The 24041-nt window shown below is 42.9% G+C and overlaps 1 protein-coding gene across 4 annotated transcripts; it reads left to right on the forward strand.

Moving 5' to 3' along the window:
- The first annotated feature begins 334 nt into the window (after positions 1-334).
- On the forward strand, positions 335-23708 carry OGFRL1 (opioid growth factor receptor like 1). Of its 4 annotated transcripts, none has more exons than XM_043889985.1 (7): positions 335-705; positions 4879-4965; positions 5118-5199; positions 8051-8129; positions 8225-8291; positions 8398-8543; positions 16731-23708. In XM_043889985.1, exons 1-7 carry the CDS (start codon positions 457-459, stop codon positions 17395-17397), a joined length of 1377 nt encoding a protein of 458 aa, XP_043745920.1. In that variant the 5' UTR covers positions 335-456; the 3' UTR covers positions 17398-23708. The 4 variants fall into 4 exon arrangements, with proteins under 4 accessions (XP_043745920.1, XP_043745921.1, XP_043745922.1 ...); XM_043889986.1 differs by having other exon boundaries at positions 5121-5199; XM_043889987.1 differs by lacking the exon at positions 335-705 and adding an exon at positions 3066-3451.
- The last annotated feature ends 333 nt before the right edge of the window (positions 23709-24041 follow it).

The raw sequence follows: 24041 nt of genomic DNA on the forward strand, positions 1-24041 counted from the left end.
CTCGGGTTTTCTGTGGATGTGCTGCCCGGTCCCCAGCAGCTGCGAATTCTTGCCGCGGCCAATCCGTCTTTCCCTCCAGGACCCGCCGGGAGAGGAGGCGGGGTGCGGACGGGAATCGCCTGCAGAAGGCAACACCTCCCCCGACCCCGGTCCAGGCCCGGGGCGGGTCGGAGGCCGAGGGCAGAGGGCCTTCCGAGGGGCAGCGCGGAGGGAGCAGCGCGCGCCGGGCCGGGAGGCGGGAGCGATGGGCGGGCTCGGGCGCGGGCGGCGGCCCCGGGGCCGCGGGCTCCTCCCCGCCCTGCGCCCGCCGCTCGCCGCGCGCAGGCAGAGCGGGCCGGGCGCCGAGGTGCCGCCCAGCGCCCCGGCCGCGGCCCTGCCCGGGCCCTAGCGCCGCCGCCAGCCGGAGCCTGGAGCCGGCGCCCAGCAGCCCCGCCGCGCCCCGCGCCCGCCTCTCCGATGGGCAACCTGCTCGGCGGGGTCAGCGTGCGCGAGCCCACCACCGTGGAGGACTGCGACTCCACCTGGCAGACGGACTCGGAGCCCGAGCTCGAGGAGCCGGGGCCGGGCGGCGGCGAGGGCCCGGGGCGGGAGCCCGCGCAGCCCCCAGAGCCCGCGGAGCCCCAGGAGCCGCCGGACCGAGCCGGCGGCCGGCCCCGCGCCGACCCCGCGCCGGAACCGGACGCCGAAGCGGCGGGCGCAGAGCAGGTAGGCTGCCGCCGGGGCCTCGGGCCGGGGTAGGGCGGGGGGCGGCCGCGGGCGACCCCTGAGCGCAGAGCCCAGGCGCGGGCGCGGCGGCTCGTCCTCCTGCGGCCGCCCCGGGACCCAGGCCCTGAGCGCTGGGGCCGCCCCGGACGGCTTGGGGCCTGAGCGCGGGCACCGGCTGGCGGGCCCCCGGGCAGAACCCAACTTGGCGGGGTGTCTTCCCAGCCTCCGCAGCGCTGCTGGGTGATGGAAGGCGGGGTGGGGGCAACCTGCCTGAGACTAGAGGATGGTGAAAACCCATCTAGTGCGTGTTATTGATTAAAAAAAAAAAAAAAAAAAATCACCCAGAATGAGGTGGGGGCAGCGAGCCCTCTCTCTGCAGCGGGGTCTCCAGCCTTTAGGAATCTCTGGAAGGCCCCCATCCGACGGGAAAATGCCAGAGTTCCTAGTCCAAGCCAGGCCTTCTAACCCAGGAGTTCAGGGCATGCTCCAAACATCTTTTTTTCACCCAGAAGACTTGTTGATCCAGATGTGCTGAAGTCATCTGCCTACTTCAGTTCGGAGGAGAGGTTAGTCACCCTTCTAACCTCTGATGGACTGAATCAGGAAACTTTAGAAGGGAGGACCTGCATGGCCAAGCCTCTGAAGGGCGCCCAGCTCAGCTCTAACAGGCCAGGGGGTCCTGGGTCAGGCCCTCCTCCCGATCAGCCCTGAGGGGAAGAGGATGGGAAATGGAGCCCAAGGTCTCTCGGCTCTAGCAGAGGAATCAGCAGGTATATTTTACAGGAAGGCTGCCTCATCCGTCTTGACAGTCATCTGTTTGGGTCAGCAGCAAACTGTGCAGGCTCTGTGCTATACACATGTTCTTTCCCAACTGCAATTTTGGGAGTGGAGTGTGGTAGCAGCTGCTCTTTTGAACTCCCGTTTTGGAGAAAACTGAGGCCGAGAAAGAAGTTTGCCCAGGATCATCCAGGGAGAGAGATGCAGACCCAAGTCTGCCTATCACCTGCGGCAGAACCCGAGACCTGATTGTCTCTCTGCTCCTGCTGCTGGTCGTCTTGCCTTGTGAATTCATTGTTTTTCCCTTCCACTTGTATCTCAATGAAGAAGTTTGTGATGTCAAAAAAAAACAAACAAAAAAACAACAAAAAAAAACCACCTGTTTAGATTCAGTCCAACTAACCTGGTCCATCTATATGAAGCAGTTTTATAATTCATGTTTCAATCAGTTAATCACAACCCCAGTAAATGGTAGATGCCTTCAATCTTTTCTTTTCCCCTTTAATGATTAATATTTCTTGTCAGGATCACCATGTAATGTCTACTCTTTAATGCTGCTTTTGAATGTCCACCTTACCTGCTCCCTACTCCCCATGGTCATTTGCAAGAACTAATGGCGCTACCTTTAAAGTCTAACCCAGTCTACTTTTTAGACTGCTAAAAAGTAGAAAAACTACTTTTCACCAGCTCTGTTGCCATATTCCTAGTCCAAGTGAATATTTGACAAATGACCGTGCCATTAACCAAGATGAGGAAGTCTAAGGTAGCAAGCAGCATCAGAGGTTGAATCAAGAATCCCCTTAAAAAAAAAAAAAAGAATCCCCTTGAGTTTAATATACTATAAGACATCCAAGGGGAGTTGATGAGTAGTTCATTATGAGTGGAGCCTCAGTCCAGGACTGGAATCGTCATGATTCCATTCTTACTGGAATGTAAGAATGGAGGTATTTAAAGTCATGGGAAGATCTGGGGTCATCAAGGAGCATGAGAAATGTGGACAGGCCCTGTGCACTGCTCCATGGAGACCATGTGAGGAAGAGAAGTCAAAGTTGAGGCTGCCCAGGGGCGACCAGTGAGATGGAGCAGAAGGAAACCGGGGCAGGTGTGGTGTGTGATGGTGTTTCAGAAGGAGAGGTGTCAGCTGGCCCAGAGCTGCTGGGAAGTCACCTGCGGGGAGCACTGGGAAAGACACTCAGTGAGACGGGAAAGTGTCAGGTGATGCTCATAAAAGCCATTTGATGGCATGCAGAGGATGATAGCCTGATTGGGGTGGGCTGTGAGAGAAGGGAGACAGGCAGGGACTATGGGCACCTCTCTAGGGATGTTTTGCTATAAATGGGAGCAGAGCTATGGATCTGTCATTGAGGGGAGTTTGGGTCAGTCCCAGTTGATGCATGTTTAAGATTAGAGATGCTACAGCATGTTTGCTGAAGGCAATGACCCAGAAGACAGGGAAATTTTGGGGACATGGGAATTAGTGATAAAACATTAAGGAACAAAATCTGTGGCTGAGCAGGTGAAAGGCAGCGGGGAGGAGAGCCTGGAGGAGCAGGAAGGGGAGGGAGCACGGATGATGCTGGCAGGCTGGCGCATTTACAGCCTGGAGGAGGCAGGCATTCTCAGCATAACGCTGGGAAATATAGGTAGGGCGTGAGTCATTCTCCTCATTTCTCAGATGATCAAATGAAGATGCAGTTAAAAGCCTCACACAGCAGCAGAGTTAAAGACTCAGCCCGAGTGTCCTGACTCCTAGTTTTGAACTGTTGATATTCCACCATGGTTTCTATGACAGTCCTTCGCGTTGGGTGGAGCTGAAATTGATTCAGATCCAATTAGTCAGACTTGGAGCCTCCAGCCCGGGGTTCTCGGTCTGGCCCAATCGCTGGGCTCTGGGCGATAGTTATTGAACTTTACTCCAAGCCTGGGTTCCCTTGTCTCTAAGATGGAAGCACTCCTGACGGCCTGCCAGGTGGGTTATAAGAATCAAATGAAATAATATATGTGCCTGGTAAGTGGAAAAGTGCTATCTCTATACTTCTGGGATGATGAGTCATGGGGTTGTAGCAGAGGCTAAAGAGATCCAGAAACCTGCTAGGCAGAGCTATTTTAAAACATGTGGTGAAGACCAGAATATAAGCTTTTCCTTGCTTATGTAAGGAGCAGCTATTGTTAAACATCAGCTAGTTTGGAGTTGAAGTGAGCCACTCTGTACTTGTTGTAATAGTGAGAATCATTGCTGTTCAGAAACTGCTTGGAGGATGCCGGTCTGTCAGCACCGACGGGGGCGGGGGCCGATGAGGAAAGGTGGGCGAACCTCTTAATGAATATTCAGACTTCAGCTTTGTCATCTGTTTCATCTTCCTCAGCAGTCTCTTTGCCCTTCTGCGTGACTCTGGACCCAAAGCACGTTCTTGTACATTATGATAGCACGTGGAGTTAAGAGCATGAGAACTGATTATATTGACTTGTATTTTATCCTTTAAAAATTGCCATGGGGCTGGGAATTTTGTTTAGAATTTTAAAAGCGTAAGTAAACTACCACATACAGGTTACTGCAATGTGAAGTTCATTCCAACTGAGAATTATACTACTCTGTGTGTATATGTTTGAAATCTGCTACCTTCGAAAAGAGAATAGCTACCCACCCCAGTATTCTTGCCTGGAAAATTCCATGGACAGAGGAGTCGAATGGGCTACAGTCTGAGGGATCGCAGAGTTGGACACGACTGAGTGACTAACACACACACACACACACGCCCCTTATATCACATTGTATTATCACTGAATTAACCAAAGGTTATTCATGCCTTTGTGTACCTGTTATATACTGTGAAGGATGGAGTTTAGAAAGCTATTTAGTTTGTTTTAAAAGCCCGCTTTCCAAATAAATAAGTAAATAAATAAAAGCCCGCTTTCCCTTCACAAATATTACTTGACTTCCAAGTACAGCTAAACATTGCAAGATTGATGACAATCTTCTTTGTAGGATTGATTTATTATCTTAACACTTTTCATGTTATATAAAATACTTTAAAATAAGTTTTGTCATAAAATCACTTGTCTAACCTCTGGTCTTGAATTCATTGTAAGTTCTGTTTCTAATAGATACTGATCCATAATATTTGGCCTCTATAGGCTTTTGGTAAATAATAGTTTCTTATTTAGTAAAACACCTCAGAACAAATGTTGCTGGCTTCAAGTCAGGAAACAAGAGAGCCAACAAATGTTGCTAGTAAGCATTATTAAAAGGACATTTAAAATATCTTCACTCAGTGGATAGCTGGACACTGTTCAGCCTTTCTTTACATGTGCTTGTTATTTCAAGTTTGTTCTGAAAATTCTTCGGTGAAAATATCTTGCTTCAAAATGTAAACGGAATTTCCCCTTTTATTTTAGGGGACTGATTCCACTGAAGCACCTGCCAAGCCAAAGAGAAGTTTTTATGCTGCGAGGGATTTGTACAAATACCGACACCAGTACCCAGTAAGACCACAGAATGATTTTTTTTCTAAACTGCAAAATATTTCCCTTCCGTTTCTGTTATTTTATGATGCCAATGAGCAAATGTACAAGGAAGGTCCTTGTGCCTTTTTTATATGTCCATGTGCTGGAGATTGATTTATTTTTTCCTTTAGCAGAACTTCAAAGATATCCGATATCAAAATGACTTGAGCAATCTTCGTTTTTATAAGAATAAAATTCCATTTAAGCCTGATGGTGAGTAATCCGCTACCTTGGTAAAAAGCAAACTTTAAATAGTAGTAGTAGCCCTAGCTATCTTTGTTTACTCCCTGCTCGGTCCATTTTCAGCGTGTTGGTTCGTTGTCTGGCTTGACTCTGCCCTGCAGTCTGTTGTGTCCCCAGAATCTAGACCCTTGAGCTGTGAGCATCCACTCGGCAGATTCTGGGGGAGTGACCCGAGGATTACCAATTCCTTCCCACCACCTGTTTACAGTGGTGACTCCTATCTGGAAGGTAGTGGGGGCCATTTTTGTGAGAGGGAAAAAAGGAGATTTCTAGAACCCTAGGGTATCAGATTATTAAGAAACAGTAGGGGAGAACAAATTCAGTTTCCTCAGCTTAAAGATGAAGTTGCTGGATCTTGATGCTGGAATGACTGGTTGGTTGGTTCACTCCATCATAGACTTGGGTCTCGGTTCCAGAATTTAGTGTTCCTTTCACTGTGCCATACCCCAAAAGTCTATAGAACATGATTGAACGTGATGTTCCTATTGGGATCATCTTCCCTGTTGGTTTTCAGATTCAAGGCCAGGGAGCTAGAGGAGCCCCACTTCTATCCTAGGGAGGGAACTTCACGCACTGCAGGTCTCCACACAACTCTGTCGGATAAGCCCGCCCTCCACAGTTCTGCAGGTGCCTTCCCAGGGTCTTTTCCAAACCTACAGTGAGAGGGTGCAGTCCCCGTGGTACCTATGCCTGATTTCCCCAGGCACCAGACTGTGGTTCGTGGTGGGCATCCTCACTATATCCAGGTCGAGCCAGAAAGATGGCTGCTCTCCACAGAGCCCTTGCCTCTGTGAGGTGACCAGATGGCCCTGGCTGCGGCTCTTGGCTCTCAGTGGAAACTGAGCCAAACTCACAGCAGAGTGAATCAGGGAATGAGGGTCATGGGCTGCAAAGCAGAACTAAGTTAGTTCTTGATGCACTAACTGCCTGAAGAAATGCCTAAGGAGTTCCCTACATTGTGCACTGGTAGACAAACCAGTTGGGAAGTAAGGTGTGTTGCTGACATGGCCCGATCCACTTGATTTTAGTTAATTTCTGGTGTCCCAGAAGTCTGCCCTGATTTCGAAGGGACCCTCTAGGTAACAATGCTCTGTTGTGTTTACTAATGGTAGAAACTGCTTTATATACTAATTGAAATAAGATTAATTAATTGGTTTTTTAGGACCTGGGGTAAGAAAAACTTTTGAAGAAATGCAGTGGTAGATTGTTAATTTGACTCTGATGTGACTTTGATAAAATTTACCCAAAGGGATGCCTTCAAATACTGAACACATTGAAGACAGAGATAATGACAATGTTTAACTTAATTTTTTTTGTATTTCTAACAGTGAATTTATTTTTGAGGTAGTAATTTAGAGCAATAATTTAAAACAATGAATTTTTTTTTTGGTAATCTTTATCACAAAATTTATTTGGAAATCTTACAAGACTAGTGGGGGTCAGAAGTTTTAGGTATGGTCACATAAAATGTTATTCTAGTTTATTATATAAATTACATCAATTCACACTTTTCTCCCCAGTATGTGTGAATACACACACACACCACACTTGTTAGAAAGCATAAGCCTGCAATGACGTGTATTGTGTTGACCAAAAGTTTGTTAGGTTTTAAGTACAAATAAAAGGACTATTTTTCATTTTCACGAAGAACATATTGAAAAACATATTCACTAACTGAATGAACTTTTTGGCCAGCCCAATATTTTACTTATTAAGTAGGAGGAAGGGTAGATGGAAAGGGAGACAAATGGGAAATTATAGGGGTAAATCTTTCCAATAGGCTGAGGATTAAGTGGCAACATTTTACCAAAAGCCTTGAGCGTGAGGGTCTCTGATACAAACCGGTGACCTCTGGAGGAAACAGTAGTGAGATGAGCTATGTTTAGAATGGTATTATGTTGTTGTGTCTTTGTCTGTAAAATTGACTAAGGGGCTGCAGTCAATTGTGAGGACCTAGACAGACCTGGGAAGCAGAATTTTGCCTGAATAAGTTCTTCTAGGAGAAGGACAGGACGTGGTGAAGAAGAGGGCTTATGTTTCAGGACCATAAAGACCTGTGTTCCGCTCCTGGTTTTGCTGGTGTGTGACTGAGCAGATCTCACTGTTTCCTCAGTAGTAAAGCAGGAGGAGCAATGCTCCAGAAATGCTGGGTTGAGACTGTGCTGGGCAGATTCAGCGGGCTGGCTGCACTGCAGACCCGGGTCCTGCCGCTAGGAAGCACTCACCACTTTTGCCTTTGCTTTTTCTTTCCTCCTTTTCCGTCTCCTTTTCCAACTTCTCTTTGCATTCTCTCCCTCCCACCTTGGTCCCCTTCTTTCCTTTTGCCCAGGGTACATTTCATTTTTATTTGGTCTTGTATTTAAAGAACTCAGTGGCCCTCAAGGGCAGGGGCTGGCCAACTTTCTTTGTACAGGGCCAGAGAGTAAATATCCTCCACTCTGCTCTGTGGGGCATACCAGATCTGTTGCAACTACTGAGCTCCACTGTTTAAATACATAATACCTGAATGGATATGCATGGCTGTGTTCCAATAAAACTTTATTTATAAAACAGGTGGCAGGCCATAGTTTGCCAGCTTCTGCTTTGGAGTAACTGTCCAATAGAGTTTTCTGTGATTTGAGGTGCCATGATTTTTCACTTCAATTAGGCTTATTTCATCACTGAGTCTGTGGCATAGGGTTTTCACCTTATAAAGGCATTGCTCTTGTGTGCTGTTATTACGTTTTAAAAAGTTTTAACGCAAAGCTTAAGTGATTCTGTCTTAAAATGCCTTCGACAATGTTCTAACACCTGGTTCATGTTCTGAATCTTTCCTCTTCAGGTGTTTACATTGAAGAAGTTCTCAATAAGTGGAAAGGGGACTACGAGAAACTGGAACACAACCACACCTATATCCAATGGTCAGTCGCCTGCTCTCTCTCGAACCGTGACCTGTTTAATCACATGTGCTTCCCAGAGATCACTAATATACAAATATTATTTCTCTAAAACATAGGCTTTTCCCCCTGAGAGAACAAGGCTTGAACTTTTATGCTAAAGAACTAACTACCTATGAAATTGAGGTGAGGCAAGCTGATTTCATCTCATGCGAATTAGCCAAATTAATGTTGCTGTTTGATGGCCGTGGTAACTCTGAGTCACTCTGCCGAATTTTCCTCTTTTCATTAGGAATTCAAGAAAACAAAGGAAGCAATCAGAAGATTCCTCCTGGCTTATAAAATGATGTTAGAGTTTTTTGGAATAAAGCTGATAGATAAAACTGGAAATGTTGCCCGGGCTGTTAACTGGCAGGAGAGGTTTCAGCATCTGAATGAGTAAGTAGAGGCCCTGCAGTGAGTCCCCGAGGCACGGGCTTTTCTCTGGGTTGGAATTCTCTATGGCACATAGAGCCACAAGCAGATGGACCCATGGATTTGAATTCAAAAGCTCATCTGAAATGCATTTTATTCCCTGTTCTATATTCTAAAGCAAAACGAAATAATAACAACAACAGCAAAAAAAAAAAAAAAAAGAACGCTATTCCAGGTAGAAATATGGCTGCTTGGTTTCAGAACTGTCTCCTCCTGCTGCCCACAACCAAGAGTAGCCTCACTCCGTGTTTACACGTGTTTCTCTGCATTTGTGGTTGTTGTCTGTATAGGCTTTTCTAGACCCCGCTCCTAGGTTGTATGCTTCTGGTAGCTCGGGCTGCTTCCCAGGTACTGTGCCTGCTTAGATCAAATCCATAATTGAGCCCATGACATATGCTGTAAGTCCCCTACATAGGAACCTTCCAGCTGTGAACTTTCAAAGGTGCAAACGTGTGTTCACATGTCCCGTGTTGTAAGTTCGTTCATGGGCCTGGTGTACATTGTCACGTGTGTGCATCTTCTCCAAGCGGCGGCACTTTTGTGTGCGTTACTGAACAATACTGTGGAGAGCAGAGCCGTGCAGTATCTTTATTTCAAGCCCAGGATGTCTGGAAGCAAGTGTAAAAGCAGCAGTGGTGTGGGTGGTATTCTTCAAGGTACTGTACTGTAAGATTACAAATGTTTTCTTTATTTTTTGTGTTTTTTTATGTACTACTTGTGTGAAAAGTTTTATAAACCTATTACAGTACAGTACTATATATCCAATTATGTTAGTTGGATATCTAGGCTAACTTTGTTGGACTTCCAAACAAAATGGACTTAGAACATGCTCTTGGAGTGAACTCATTTGTATGTAGGGGACTTACTGTAAAAAGCACTTTATAAGACTGAGAGGTATTCATACATTTTAGAAAGAGAGAAAATTAGAATTATCACCTTATAGGTCAAAATCAGAAGCCCATTTTTGGTTAATAAATCCAAACACCTGTGAAGAAAATTTTAGCAGTTTATCTGGAACTGATTTTCTGTACTCTTTTGTTTGGATATTTATAACTTTCATTAATACTTATATCCCAATTAAAAATATTATTTTCTTTGCATGCAAACTGGCCTTTTTTTTCCTTCTTAATTATAGGGTGGCTTATGAGTACTGGACTATAAAACCAACAACTTTAAAACATTTTTAGCACATTATAATTAGCTGAATGGGGTAAATACCAAGAGAAAAACATTAAAACTAACCTCAAAAATATGTCTTTGCCCCAAACAGTATTTTGTACATGGATTAACTAATTTTTTGTTTGTATTTTTCTACAACTTTGATCTTGCTTTGGTAAAATGAGTAGAAGCATTAATGTTTGCTCCTTCTATTTACTTTATTGTTTATAATCAACACTATTAAAATGGTGACTTGTAGTAAAACACTTAAAGATGTGGGCATAAAATTTTATGATCTTGACTAAAAGACCTGTTAACTCATAACTCAAGTTAATTTGATTTATACAGAGCACTCTGGAGAAGGACATGGCAACCCACTCCAGTATTCTTGCCTGGAGAATTCCATGGATGCAGGAGCCTGGTGGGCTATAGTCCATGGAGTCCCAAAGAGTCGGGCACAGTTTAACGACTAGGTGACAACAGGGCACTTACACTGAGGCCATGCAGAGAGCTCTCCCTGGACAGTTTCTAAGCACTGATGTCGGACCCTCAAAGACAGCTGTGTGCAGGGAGTCTGTTGACGTGAAGGATGGCGAGAGCCAACCTTAGAAGAGGATCTGATGACGTTTCATCTTCTGTGTGCTCATGAATGTCATTTGAGAGAGCCTCCATTTCCAACTTGATTTTTTTATTTGGTCTGCCTAAATCCTCCCTGGGGTTTAATTGTCTCCACCACTCTTAATTGGTGGTTGGAAGCAGAAGGCTTTCCTTAAATGAGTTTCTGACTTGAGACTCAGAGGGGAGCCTGACTGTTACCTGACCCTTCCCTCCCTGTCCTCTTTCCTTCTTCCCACCACCAGTTTTCCTTTCCATGGGTACTGCAGACAGATTTTTTGTGTTTTAATCTGCAGAGCATCTTGAGTCTTTTAGAGTAAGCAGGGAATTCAGTGTGTTTATAGTAGTCCACCATGACCTGTCTGTCTTGGGTGGCCCCACACGGCATGACTTAGTTTCGTTCAGTTAGACAAGACTGTGGTCCTGTGATCAGACTGGCTAGTTTTCTGTGGTTATGGGTTTAATGTGTCTGCCCTCTGATGCCCTCTTGCAACACCTACTGTCTTACTTGGGTTTCTCTCACCTTGTACCTGGGGTATTTCTTCATGGCTGCTCCAGCAAAGCACAGCCGTTGCTCCTTGCCTTGGACGAGGGGTATCTCCTCACGGCCACCCCTCCTGATCTTGGACCTGGAGTAGCTCCTCTTGGCCCTCCTGCACCCATGCATCCGCCGTCTGACAGAATATGGTCCACTGGAGAAGGGAATGGCAAACCACTTCAGTATTCTTGCCTTGAGAACCTCATGAACAGTATGAAAAGGCAAAATGATAGGATGCCGAAAGAGGAACTCCCCAGGTTGGTAGGAGCCCAATATGCTACTGGAGATCAGTGGAGAAATAACTCCAGAAAGAATGAAGGGATGGAGCCAAAGCAAAAACAATACCCAGTTGTGGATGTGACTGGTGATAGAAGCAAGGTCCGATGCTGTAAAGAGCAATATTGCATAGGAACCTGGAATGTTAGGTCCATGAATCAAAGCAAATAGGAAGTGGTCAAACAGGACATGGCAAGAGTGAATGTTGACATTCTAGGAATCAGCAAACTAAAATGGACTGGAATGGGTGAGTTTAGCTCAGATGACCGTTATATCTACTACTGTGGGCAGGAATCCCTTAGAAGAAATGGAGTAGCCATCATGGTCAACAAAAGGGTCCGAAATGCAGTGTTTGGATGCAATCTCAAACATGACAGAATGATCTCTGTTCATTTCCAAGGCAAACCATTCAATATCACAGTAATCCAAGCCTATGCCCCAACCAGTAACGCTGAAGAAGCTGAAGTTGAACAGTTCTATGAAGACCTACAAGACCTTTTAGAACTAACACCCCAAAAAGATGTCTTTTTCATTATAGGGGACTGGAATGCAAAAGTAGGAAGTCAAGAAACACCTGGAGTAACAGGCAAATTTGGCCTTGGAGTACGGAATGAAGCAGGGCAAAGGCTAATAGAGTTTTGCCAAGAGAACGCACTGGTCATAGCAAACACCCTCTTCCAACAACACAAGAGAAGACTCTACACATGGACATCACCAGATAGTCAACACCGAAATCAGATTGATTATATTCTTTGCAGCCAAAGATGGAGAAGCTCTATAGAGTCAGCAAAAACAAGAGTGGGAGCTGACTGTGGCTCAGATCATGAACTCCTTATTGCCAAATTCAGACTTAAATTGAAGAAAGTAGGGAAAACCACTAGACCATTCAGGTATGACCTAAATCAAATCCCATATGACTATACAGTGGAAGTGAGGAATAGATTTAAGGGACCAGATCTGATAGACAGAGAGCCTGATGAACTATGGATGGAGGTTCATGACATTGCACAGGAGACAGGGATCAACACCATTCCCATGGAAAAGAAATGCAAAAAGGCAAAATGGTTATCTGAGGAGGCTTTACAAATAGCTGTGAAAAGAAGAGAAGCGAAAAGCAAAGGAGAAAAGAAAGATATACCCATTTGAATGCAGAGTTCCAAAGAATAGCAAGGAGAGGTAAGAAAGCCTTCCTCAGTGATCAATGCAAAGAAATAGAGGAAAACAACAGAATGGGAAAGACTAGAGATCTCTTCAAGAAAATTAGAGATACCAAGGGAACATTTCATGGAAAGATGGGTTCGATAAAGGATAGAAACAGTATGGACCTAACAGAAGCAGAAGATATTAAGAAGAGGTGGCAAGAATACACAGAAGAACTGTGCAAAAAAGATCTTCACGACCCAGATAATCATGATGGTGTGATCACTCACCTAGAGCCAGACATCCTGGAATGTGAAGTCAGGTGGGCCTTAGAAAGCATCACTATGAACAAAGCTAGTGGAGGTGATGGAATTCCAGTTGAGCTATTTCAAATCCTAAGAGATGATGCTGTGAAAGTGCTGCACTCAATATGCCAGCAAATTTGGAAAACTCAGCAGTGGCCACAGGATTGGAAAAGGTCAGTTTTCATTCCAATCCCAAAGAAAGGCAATCCCAATGAATGCCCAAACTACCACACAATTGCACTCATCTCACATGCTAGTAAAGTAATGCTCAAAGTTCTCCAAAGCAGGCTTCAGCAATACGTGAACCGTGAACTTCCAGATGTTCAAGCTGGTTTTAGAAAAGGCAGAGGAACCAGAGATCAAATTGCCAACATCCGCTGGATCATCAGAAAAGCAAGAGAGTTCCAGAAAAACATCTGTTTCTGCTTTATTGACTATACCAAAGCCTTTGACTGTGTGGATCACAATAAACTGTGGAAAATTTGAAAGAGATGGGCATACCAGACCACCTGACCTGCCTCTTGAGAAACCTATATGCAGGTCAGGAAGCAACAGTTAGAACTGGACATGGAACAACAGACAGGTTCCAAATAGAAAAAGGAGTAAGTCAAGGCTGTATATTGTCACCCTGCTTATTTAACTTATATGCAGGGTTAGTTAGTTCAGTTGCTCAGTCGTGTCCAACTCTTTGCGACCCCATGGACTGCAGCACGCCAGGCCTCCCTGTCCATCACCAACTCCCAGAGTTTACCCAAACCCATGCCCATCGAGTCGGTGATGCCATCCAGCCATCTTATCCTCTGTCGTCCCCTTCTCCTCCTGCCCCCAATCCCTCCCAGCATCAGGGTCTTTTTCAGTGAGTACATCATGAGAAACACTGGGCTGGAAGAAGCACAAGCTGGAATCAAGATTGCCAGGAGAAATATCAATAACCTCAGATATGTAGATGACACCACCCTTATGGCAGAAAGTGAAGAGGAACTAAAAAGCCTCTTGATGAAAGTGAAAGAGGAGAGTGAAAAAGTTGGCTGAAAGCTCAGCATTAAGAAAACTTAAGATCATAGCATCTGGTTCCATCAGTTCATGGCAAATAGATGGGGAAACAGTGAAAACAGTGTCAGACTTTATTGTTTTGGGCTCCAAAACCACTGCAGATGGTGATTGCAGCCATGAAAACAAAAGACGCTTACTGCTTGGAAGGAAAGTTATGACCAACCTAGACAGCATATTAAAAAGCAGAGACATTCATTTGCCAACAAAGGTCCATCTAGTCAAGGCTATGGTTTTTCCAGTGGTTATATATGGATGTGAGAGTTGGACTGTGAAGAAAGCTGAGCCTCAAAGAATTGATGCTTTTGAACTGTGGTGTTGGAGAAGACTCTTGAGAGTCCCTTGGACTGCAAGGAGATCCACCCAGGCCATCCTAAAGGAGCTCAGTCCTGGGTGTTCATTGGAAGGACTGATGCTGAAGCTGGAATTCCAGTACTTTGGCCACCTCATGCGAAGAGTTGACTCACTGGAAAAGACCCTGATGGTGGGAGGGATTGGGGGCAGGAGGAGAAAGGGATGACAGAGGATGAGATGGCTGGATGGCATCACTACTCAATGGGCATGAGTTTGAGTAAACTCTGGAAGTTTGTGATGGACAGGGAGGCCTGGCGTGCTGCGGTTCATGGGGTTGCAAAGAGTTGGACACGACTGAGCGACTGAACTGATAATAGTCCAGCAGAGAAAAATATTAAAAGAAAGTCAAGTGAAATAAAGGTTAGTGAACAAGTTACCATGACTAAAAGAGGTGAAATATTTCAGCCTTTCTCACTGCCCTCACCTCTGTCTGCAAGCCCAACTTGTCTCTTTTATCTGTTATGCCACCCCAGAGTCTACCCACATCATTAGGAGAGTGGAGGTGTTTTGTATTTCTTGGTGACATTTGTTTCAAATCATACTGAAACACCCAGTTTCTTTCTTGTATAATTCTGTTCCATAATCCTGATCTTTATTCACTTTAACCCAAGTGTTTGTCCTTTTCTACTGTTATGTAAACTTTTAAATTGGAGAATGTGTTGATAGAGAAAATTTTATCATGGTCATTCATCTTGGATTGGATGTGTGAAATTGAGTTTCTTGCAAATACAGTAAATTTTATTGTGTCATAGAACTCCTCTTTGGGATTTTTAAAGGAAAATATTGTTCCAGTTTACCATGCCTCTCTTTGTCATAAACTTAGGAAGCAGATGTTGGGATTTCACTACCAAGTTATTAGACTATGTAGCGAAAGTGAAAGTGTTAGTCACTTAGCTGTGTCTGACTTTTTGTGACCCCATGGACTGTAGCCTGCCAGGCTCTTCTGTCCATCGAATTCTCCAGGCAAGAATACTGGAGTGTGTAGCCACGCCTGTCTACAGGGGATCTTCCAGACCCAGGGATTGAACCTGGGTCTCCCTCATTGCAGGCAGATTCTTCACCGTCTGAGCCACTGGGGATGCCCGACTATGTAGATGCTACCCTAACCTAACTACTAGGTTGTCCTACTGATAATGGCACCTTGTCTTAACTTCACTCAAATTGGTATTGTCTCAAAAGACTGGTACTTGATTCATAAAACTGAAGCATTATCTGTGCTAAGTTTTATCCTTTGGCCTTCAAAGAGTTGACTATTGGGAGAACACTACTTTGATAAATACCCAGAAAGATGGAAACATTGAAAACTGTTGTACTTGTCTTTTCCAACATTTGGTGAGCCCGAATCGTTCAGGGTTTGTTTAGTTTTGTCCAAACTAACTCTCAAACTATAAGGTCATGGAACCATGCCCTTCCACTCCTCAAATAATTCAGCATCCTTCTTCACTTTACCCAGATAAGTTGCTAGTGATTCCTAAGTGAATACCAAGCATTTGTGGAAGCCAAGGCAGGTATATGTGATGCTTGTAGAAAGTTCAGTGTCTGAGGTGTAAAGAGGTTTAGGGAAGTTAGGAATAAGTCGTGGCTGTGGGGCAGTTTTGGGTGAATAACTCACCTGGGCTGTTGATGACACATGTGATTAACACCTGAACCTGAGGATTCCTTTTGGACACAGCCAGGTATTTGTAATAAAGCAACTCTTGGGCTGAGTGAGGTCGGGGAGGTGAGATTATGAATTGTGACAGAATAGGCTTGGAAGGCTTTCATCTGATAATGGCCTTAGTTTTCAGACAAAGGAGATATTAGTGCAATCTGGGGAAAGAAGCATCTTTGGAATCAGTGGCATTAAAAGCAAAATTGTCAATTCTGTGATAGGGAAAAATGAGGTGAGAGAGGTCACAGATGGAAAAGAGTTGGGGTGATTATGTTATGATAAGTATAAGTGTGGTGGTCCTTAGTATACCAGCACCAATATTTATATGGTTAAATAGTGTCTATTATTTAAGTTTCACATTTTTAGCTTATGGGTCAACTCGTTTGATTCTTACAAGCTCAGGGAGGTGTGGCCCCTTTCCCCATCTATAAACTGGGATGCTGAGCCTTCGAGATGCCATCATTTTACACAGCTGCTGGTGCAGAGGCAGGATGTGAGTTCAGTTCTGACTCCAAAACCCACACTCTCTGCTGTGCTAAATAAGTCCGTTTTGCATCCTTTGTCAGAATTGTTCTAGCCAGGTAGAATGGCTTTTGCTGCTTTCCTTGAGAGTTGGTTCTTATGGTGGATTCTGCTGACCAGCTGACCCTGGAAGTCATACATTCGGCTGGTAGCTAATGCCCAGCACTGGTTACCTGTGACAGGAATGATACCTTTGTGTAGTCGATATTCAACTGCACTGTGTTTTATAAATAATAATTCAACATCTGTGGGGATACATTTTAAATCTAAGTGTTTTTCAAATGTGAAGAACTAACCAACCAGGGAGAATTTGTTTTATATATTTGAGTTTTATATCGATTGGCATTACACTGAGGTACAGAGGTTTAATACCTTCTGTTTTACGCTTCTTCGTGGAGTCTAATGCTCCTTTTAGCAAAGTCATTACAAGGCATGTTTTCATGATTTACAGTTGCATCAAAAGTATTTTCCCAGTGGTTTTCATTCCCAGGCTTCTTTCCCCACCTAATTTTCTTCCTTCATTTTATTCAACCTGCTTCCAGGTCTCAGCACAACTATTTGAGGATCACTCGTATTCTGAAAAGCCTTGGCGAGCTGGGATATGAAAGTTTTAAATCTCCTCTTGTGAAATTTATCCTTCATGAGGCTCTGGTGGAAAATACTATTCCCAATATTAAACAGAGCGCGCTGGAGTATTTCGTGTACACAATTAGAGACAGAAGGGAGAGGAGAAAGCTCCTACGGTTTGCCCAGAAACATTACACGCCCTCGGAGAATTTTATCTGGGGACCCCCGAGGAAGGCACAGCCCGAGGGAAGCAAAGCCCAGAAGCCCCCCGGCCCGCCCACCGCTGGGCAGCAAGGTCAGACGTCTATGCACAAAAAACCCAAAGAGTCCAAAAACGCCTCCTCAGCCGCGCAGGGAGTCAGCAAAGCAGCCGAAGACAAAAAAGTGGCCTCTAAGGAGGCAGCCGAAGAGACGGACAAGCCCAGGGCGGAGCCAGGCAGCGAGGCCGCCCAGCCCGGAGAGTCAGAGCAGGACGGGGCTGCGGACGATTCCAGTCCTCGGGCAGAACAGACGGTTACTCACCCCGAGGAGCAAAAGGAGAACGCGTCTCCCCCTGAGAAGGATGAGGCGGCTGACAGCCGGAGCCAGGACGGTGGGAGTCCGGGCGATGCGGGTGCCCATGACGCCGCCCCGTTGCCGTGAATTGTCCGAAGGCCCCCGCGCCTGTGCGCCCGCGGGAGGCGAGGCTGTGGCCGGTCCCGAGAAGCAAGGCCGCCTTTCCCGGCACAGCCGGCTGTCGCTGATTTGTGTGGTCAGCGTGTAGCTGTCAGCTGGATTTTAGTCTGGATGGCTGTGAATTTAATATTTAAAAGGAAGTCTGAAGACGAGACCCAATGAATGAGTGTGTCCTGTAACACTTTGGGGATGTGAGTTTTCGCATCCCGTACACAATTCCTTTTAAATTATTTTCAGTGTATCTGGAAGTAATCATGGAGTCTTTGATATAACTGAGATAGGAATCAGTTCTTGGAGTGGACCGTACTATACCTGGAGGAAATTAAGAGGATAATTTCATTATGTGGCCACACCTTTGCCGCATTTAAAAGTTCCTGTGTTTAAGCTGCAAGAAAGAATTTGGTCTTCTTTGAGATAATCAGGAAGGAATTTGGATTTTTTTTTTTTTTTCCCAGCACCGCAGCGTGTTTGCTTCTGGTTCTGGTAAGGAGGTGGATGTCCTTGGGGACTTGGAATCACCTTCCCCTGCGTGTCAGTGCTGCCGTCTTTCCTGTCCTCTGTCTCCACCCTTGGCCCCATTCTCATCAGCCACCCGTGTCGGCCAGCACGTGCGTTTCTACTGTTGACATCTAGACATTCAGATGGTCTCCTACAGTGACATTTGCACGGGCCGGAAGGGACTGTCAACTGTACAATTTCAAGAATTTGCTTTGTTTCAAATAATAAACATGTGTTTCTGTATTAACGTACTTAAAAACAAATTTTGATGCAAAAGTCCAAGAAGAAAATCATGCCTTTTATGGCTGTTCCACATAAATTTGGTGCTTGTGTCTGAATGCAAATGACTAAAGAATTAAAAAATAAGAGAGGAAATTATTCATTTTTAAAATGCATGCATTTTGTACTGGTAACAAGGCAGTGGTCCCTGAAACCATGAATATCTCAGTGTTATGTGGACTATGAAGTTCATATCGCTTAGCCCACAGGGTATCTGTAAAAAAAAATACAATTTGCTGCATCTCAGTTGTCAGGCCTTGAAATTGAGAGTAGATCTGACATCCCATGTATTCAGTTTTAGTAAGCACAGAATGTGTCAAAATTGGGTAAGAGCAAATAACTTTATTTCCTATAATATTGTTACTAATTATTATAACACATTAGAAAACAAACACTGGTGAAAACTTCAGCATACCTACAAATACAGTGAAAGTAATTAATAGACCTTTTTTTTAAACTTCATTTCATTTAGAAAGAAATTGCCTTTGTGTGTTTCTTAGGCCTTTAAGGGAAAATCTATTCACTTTAACCCCCAAAGAATTTTTACTATGTTTACTCTGTCCTGTTTTTTAATCACATCATATCATCTTCTGTTACCTTTATTGATCAGAGGATTTTTAGCAGAGGATTTCTAGAAAATAAACACACCAATAGTATGCTTTTAGAAGGATTTTATTGCCTTGAAATTTACATGAAATATCACTGTTCTTAAATCTGACTAATTTTTTATGAATGTTAGTAACACATATTATATATGTATTCCAATAAATATAGAATATTTTCTCATTACTAATTTCTCATATTTCACCAGTTTTATGTTTCTTCTGTTTTTTTGAAGTGAGCATTAGGATTTGGGAAACAATTCTGCTTTTGGATTTCAGTTCCTTTTTTTACTTTAATGTAAAAAAGGATTTCTTTCATGGCCTCATTCTTTCTTTAATGGCCTCATCGAGCTCAATAAGCAATTTTGCAGGGTTAGGGCAAGAGAGTAGTTTGTCACATTGGGCTGAATTGTAGAAATATAATACATTGGAAGTATCTTACCAATTTTGCATACATGATAAAGTGTTCACACCACTTTCTAAGTACATAATGTTAAAATTTTGTGACCAGATATTAAAATATTAATAAGCAGCAGACTGATACTAAAATGGGTATAATCTGAATTACTTGGAAGCTAGTAGTATATCAGAGCCCTTAGAAGTAAAAATGTTTCATTCAATAATTTAATTTCTAGAATATTCCTAATTAGGGATTTGATTAGTTGTACCATTTAATTTGAGACTATTTAGTCTCAAGGGGAAAACTGCCTGGCTTCTGTTTAAAACAGTGGCCTTTTTCTACCATGCTGGTTTTGAAAGTTATATTCACTTGTAACAGTATCAGTTCTACATTTAATCTGTAAATAACTTATGAGAGAATTCTTCAGTGGAAAGAAGTGAGAGAGTGCCATTCCTTTTGCATATAAAAATTACAAACACCTAAATTTTTTTTCTATTAAGAATATTTTGTACATTCAGTAGTTTTAAAATAAGATTATAGGTGTGTCTTTATGTGTGTGTTAGACATGAAACAGCCCTCTGGGTTTGACTCTGATGTGTTGTATTTTAAAAAACTACTATGTGCTTGCAGAAACTTACTGAGAAGCTATTATAAAAATGCGGTGGAGCATGGCCAAATAGCTAGAAACTATTGAATTTTTGCAATTCTATAGACTTTATCATTGTACCATGGACTGTGAGGATATTCAGTATTGGCTATTGATAAAATACTAATTTGCATTTCATGGCAAATAGGTGTTATACTGCTTGGTTAGTCTAGTATATTTCTAATATTTTGTGCATTCATATCCCAAAGGAGATAATATATGTGAAAATATTTTGAAATACTATAAAGTGATATATAATGATAAGATATATTTCTGTACAGTAGAGAAAAAGTTTATAACATTAAGAATATGATACCATTATACATTCTCATGCTCAATCTTATAAGAAACGGAAAAGAATAATGACAACTGAAAATATGTCTGCTTTCTCTAAGTCAGGTCCAGTTCTAAGTTCAAAATTATATGACATAGCTTTATTTTGAATTTTAGTTGTGATGAAAAGCTTTTTTTCAGCATCAAGGAGAAAACAGAATTTATAACTCAGGAGTTAGCAGAAGTTACAAGATTTTTTTTTTGCCAAGTCTTAAAAATATAAATGTTATGTTTACATAATTATCTACTTTGTTTCTAGTTTTTATACTTTAATCTGACAGAAGGAATTATCTGGTGAAAAAGGAAAACAATACAGTGTTACATCTGAGTCACTCTTTAAAAAATCATTTTAGTAAGTGAACATCCATATCAAAGTGGTCAAAAATTGATTGACCCGATAGAGACTATTTGGTTAATTGTTTAAAGTTAAATTTCCCTAGTTTATAGTAGAGTTATGTTTGATTTATAATCTACTGAGCAACTAAATCAACCCTTTTATTTTGTCTTTCTATAATTGAGGCTCTTATAAAAGCTTTATTTTCTAACCTGAGGAAAGGACAGTCTTGATCTTGCTTGGTTCTAATTGCATCTGTGGGCTCCCAAGTTTATTTGGGGTGAGCAGGGATTCTTTGTTATAGGATAGTTTTAAAGATTTCTATTTTGTTTCCCACTTTAAAAATACCCATTTTGTTTTCTTTTGGGGGTATTTCTGTTAAATGTAAGGTAAGCTGGAGTTAGACACTGGAAATCATTTCAAATGTAGGTGTAGTTGTATAGACAGATGGCATGGGTTAGTAGAACATAGAAAGTTAGGGGTGTACAGGTGTTGATGTCTTTTACATCTGATTCTGTTTGTTCCACGAGCAGATCTGTGTGGGTATCTCTAGGGTAACAGTGAGTACACCCTGCCTCCTCCCATGTTCCAGCCCACCCAGCAGACTATGCTGGGGGACAGACTGTATTTTAGAAATTCCTAATTACTGAAGTTGTTAATAATATAGTTATAAATAAATGAATGCCTGGGGGTGTCCAGATGTGCCTTAACTAATGTGATCAGGCTTTCATTCAGAAGTTTAAATTTTTACTCCATTATAAAATCTTGCCATAAGGGACATTCCAAGCCATGAAGATCAGTTATTTTAGTGAAATTTACTTTGGTTGGTGCTTTTTCATTTTGGAGACATTTTCATTTGTATCAGTAACATCAGTTCAAAAGTGAGTATATTAGCCACAGTGTTCAAACATGTTATATTTGACAAAAGGCCTTTACAGTAAGAAAGATTAGCTACATTGTTACATTTATTTATGCTTCTCCCTAATTTTTCTACATGCTGTAATTGTCACTGTAAACATCTGTCAGTTTCTACAAGTAATATTTATTTGTCTTTTGTTTTTAGATGCAGATGGATGTAGAAAATAGGATTAGAGAAATGATTTAAAAGTTTAATTCCAATAGATGTTTGGAGGAATCTGAAATTCATTTGGACTTTGATACTGTAGTTTTATTAGAAACAAACAGTACTGTTCTTGCTTTTTACCTTCGGTTGGAGAAAATATTTTTTGTCATCTGCTTTTTTTCTTCTTTTGTTGAGAAGTTTATTGTTTTAATTATTTGTGGGAAATGGCTTCTTAATATGTTTGTTTCCTTGAATTAACATGCTTGTGTGGAGGATACAATTAACTGCTCTGTTTTATGGTCCAAATTCTGCCTGGGGGTTAAGTTCAGAGGAGGGGAGGTGGCTGAGAACCAGAGAAGGCATCTGGGTGAAGGGGAGCTGACCCTGGATGCAGCCCCGCCAGTGGAGGAAGGGTCCCTGGAGCATCCTCTGAGTGACCAGGATCTTGGTCTGTGATTGCTGACTTCTGAGGAGTGGGGACCACCTTGGACTCCATACACTGGTTCAGTGGGTATCAGTTTTCATAAAAATACCTGTTGTAGGTTCATTCGCCACCATTTTGTAGTTGTTTAGCAAATTGTGAGCAATTGGACACTTGCTGTGTAGATTACAGCTAAATGTATCTCAGGAAACTGACATACCAGTTCTGCCTACCCCTCCCCCCCTAGTTCAAAACTCCTGATCTCCAATCAAAAATTGCTTGGGTTGTTCTTTCAGAGGCCTCTGTATAAAAGTCTTCATAAAATGGTTCAATGTAAAGATGAAAGGAAAAAGGCACCAGTGCTGTGTTGTTATGCTGAAAGACCTTTTTATATATATTAAAAAAAATCAGAAACCTTATATATTTTAATATGTAAAATATATGGAAGTTATACAGTTTATCCTATTTTCATTTTTAAATTATAATGGAGTTTGTGGAACAGTTACATTAACTAGAGAGATTAGTTGTGTAATAAGCTCTGGTCCTAAGAAACATCCAAGTTCTGCACTCACTGGTCAGATGAACACTTTTGTCACTGCTGCTGGGTTCAGTATCATGTGGAGGAGAGGAAATCACGATCGAAACACAAAACTAGAAACTAGAGACTCCCTACTGAAACGAAGATGTAAGCGATTGTAGTTTTGTGTAGTGGCGGAGTGAGTGCAGTGAGGACTAGATGAGGGTCTGCAGAGCTTTCCAGCGGGGACGTGCCCTGGGTTACAGGTGCCCAGGGGATCTGTACCTGTCTGGAAACAGTCCCGTTCCCGCTCCCCTTTGAAGCCTGAATTCCGCTTACTCCACAGCAGACTGAGACCTTGTACAGCCTGAGAGAAATAATCACAGGATCCGGAACCAGGTTTAATTCCTCTGCCGGTGCTTTTACTGAGTTAAGTGGAGGGGCTGACTGTAGACCCAAGGAGGAGAGGCAGCGATGGGTGGCTTATGGCAAAGTAACCGTGTCTCCCGAAGCATCACAATGAAGAGCAACAAACTGGACCAAGCGTTAGGTCCATTTACAAGCCTTTTGTTTTCCTCCTGGTAAAAAGTTGGTTTGCTTGTTCCTCAGTGAGCTGTCCACTCGTCTTTTGTGCAAACTGATCAGACAGATGGCCAACCGGGTCCAGTCACCATTTCAATCGGGAAACTTCAGTGCCCTTTGTATTTCGAGTATTTCAGGAGGATGGGTGTGATTCTCAGAAAGATGGGTGCTTCCTGCCGCTGTGAGCGCGGTCTCTTCCGCTGCTGGGGGCCTTCCGCCCAGCGCCGTCCTCTGCAGGATGAATTAGAGAATGCTGGCGCATGTCTGTGCGCATCAATACCATATGTATGTGGTAGGAGCTGTAACCAGTTTCTGGATATGTCTGGTACTATGAAACACTTATTTTATAATCCTGTAACTGTATGGCAGTGTTATGCCAAAAATGTATAAAGAGCAATAGTTTCTCTTGTTTACTGCTGTGTTTAAAAAGATCGTTTCTGAAACTGTATGTTTAGAGTCCCTTCAATTATTTTTAATAACTAGTGCCGAATATACATCCTGTAAAATGACTAAAAGCCACTTCGTCTTGGTTAACATTCTAGCCTTATGTTAGAGTACATTATGTTGACTTTGCATGATTAAACTATTTTTAAAGAGCTGGAACAAATGACTTTGCTGTTTTTCTATGATTAGACTTTCTTATGGTTATTGTATGAGATCAACATTATTCCCTTTTTATCCTCTAAAATAAATGTTGTGTTTTGCAGGGTGAAACTTATTTACACAGGCAGCTATTTTTGTCAGGGATGATTGGAGGGCAGCTCACATGTGTTATATGTGAGCTGGCTGTTTATGGCTCTGTTTCACTTTTCTCTAATGTAAAGGTTTAAAAGTATTAACATAAATGAGTGCAACATGAATAACGGATGGAACATATGTTTTTCACTTTAGTAGGGCAATCTTTTAACAATTTTTTTTTTTTTTTATTAAGAAAAA

Source organism: Cervus elaphus, chromosome 28, assembly GCF_910594005.1.
Source record: "Cervus elaphus chromosome 28, mCerEla1.1, whole genome shotgun sequence".
In the NCBI taxonomy this organism is placed as follows: domain Eukaryota; kingdom Metazoa; phylum Chordata; class Mammalia; order Artiodactyla; family Cervidae; genus Cervus; species Cervus elaphus.

Coding starts and splice junctions, on each gene's coding strand:
- OGFRL1 (XM_043889985.1), top strand. CDS start 457: ATGGGCAACCTGCTCGGCGGGGTCAGCGTGCGCGAGCCCACCACCGTG. Junction 8,130..8,224: donor AACCACACCTATATCCAATG/GTCAGTCGCCTG, acceptor TCTAAAACATAG/GCTTTTCCCCCTGAGAGAAC. Junction 8,292..8,397: donor TAACTACCTATGAAATTGAG/GTGAGGCAAGCT, acceptor TCTTTTCATTAG/GAATTCAAGAAAACAAAGGA.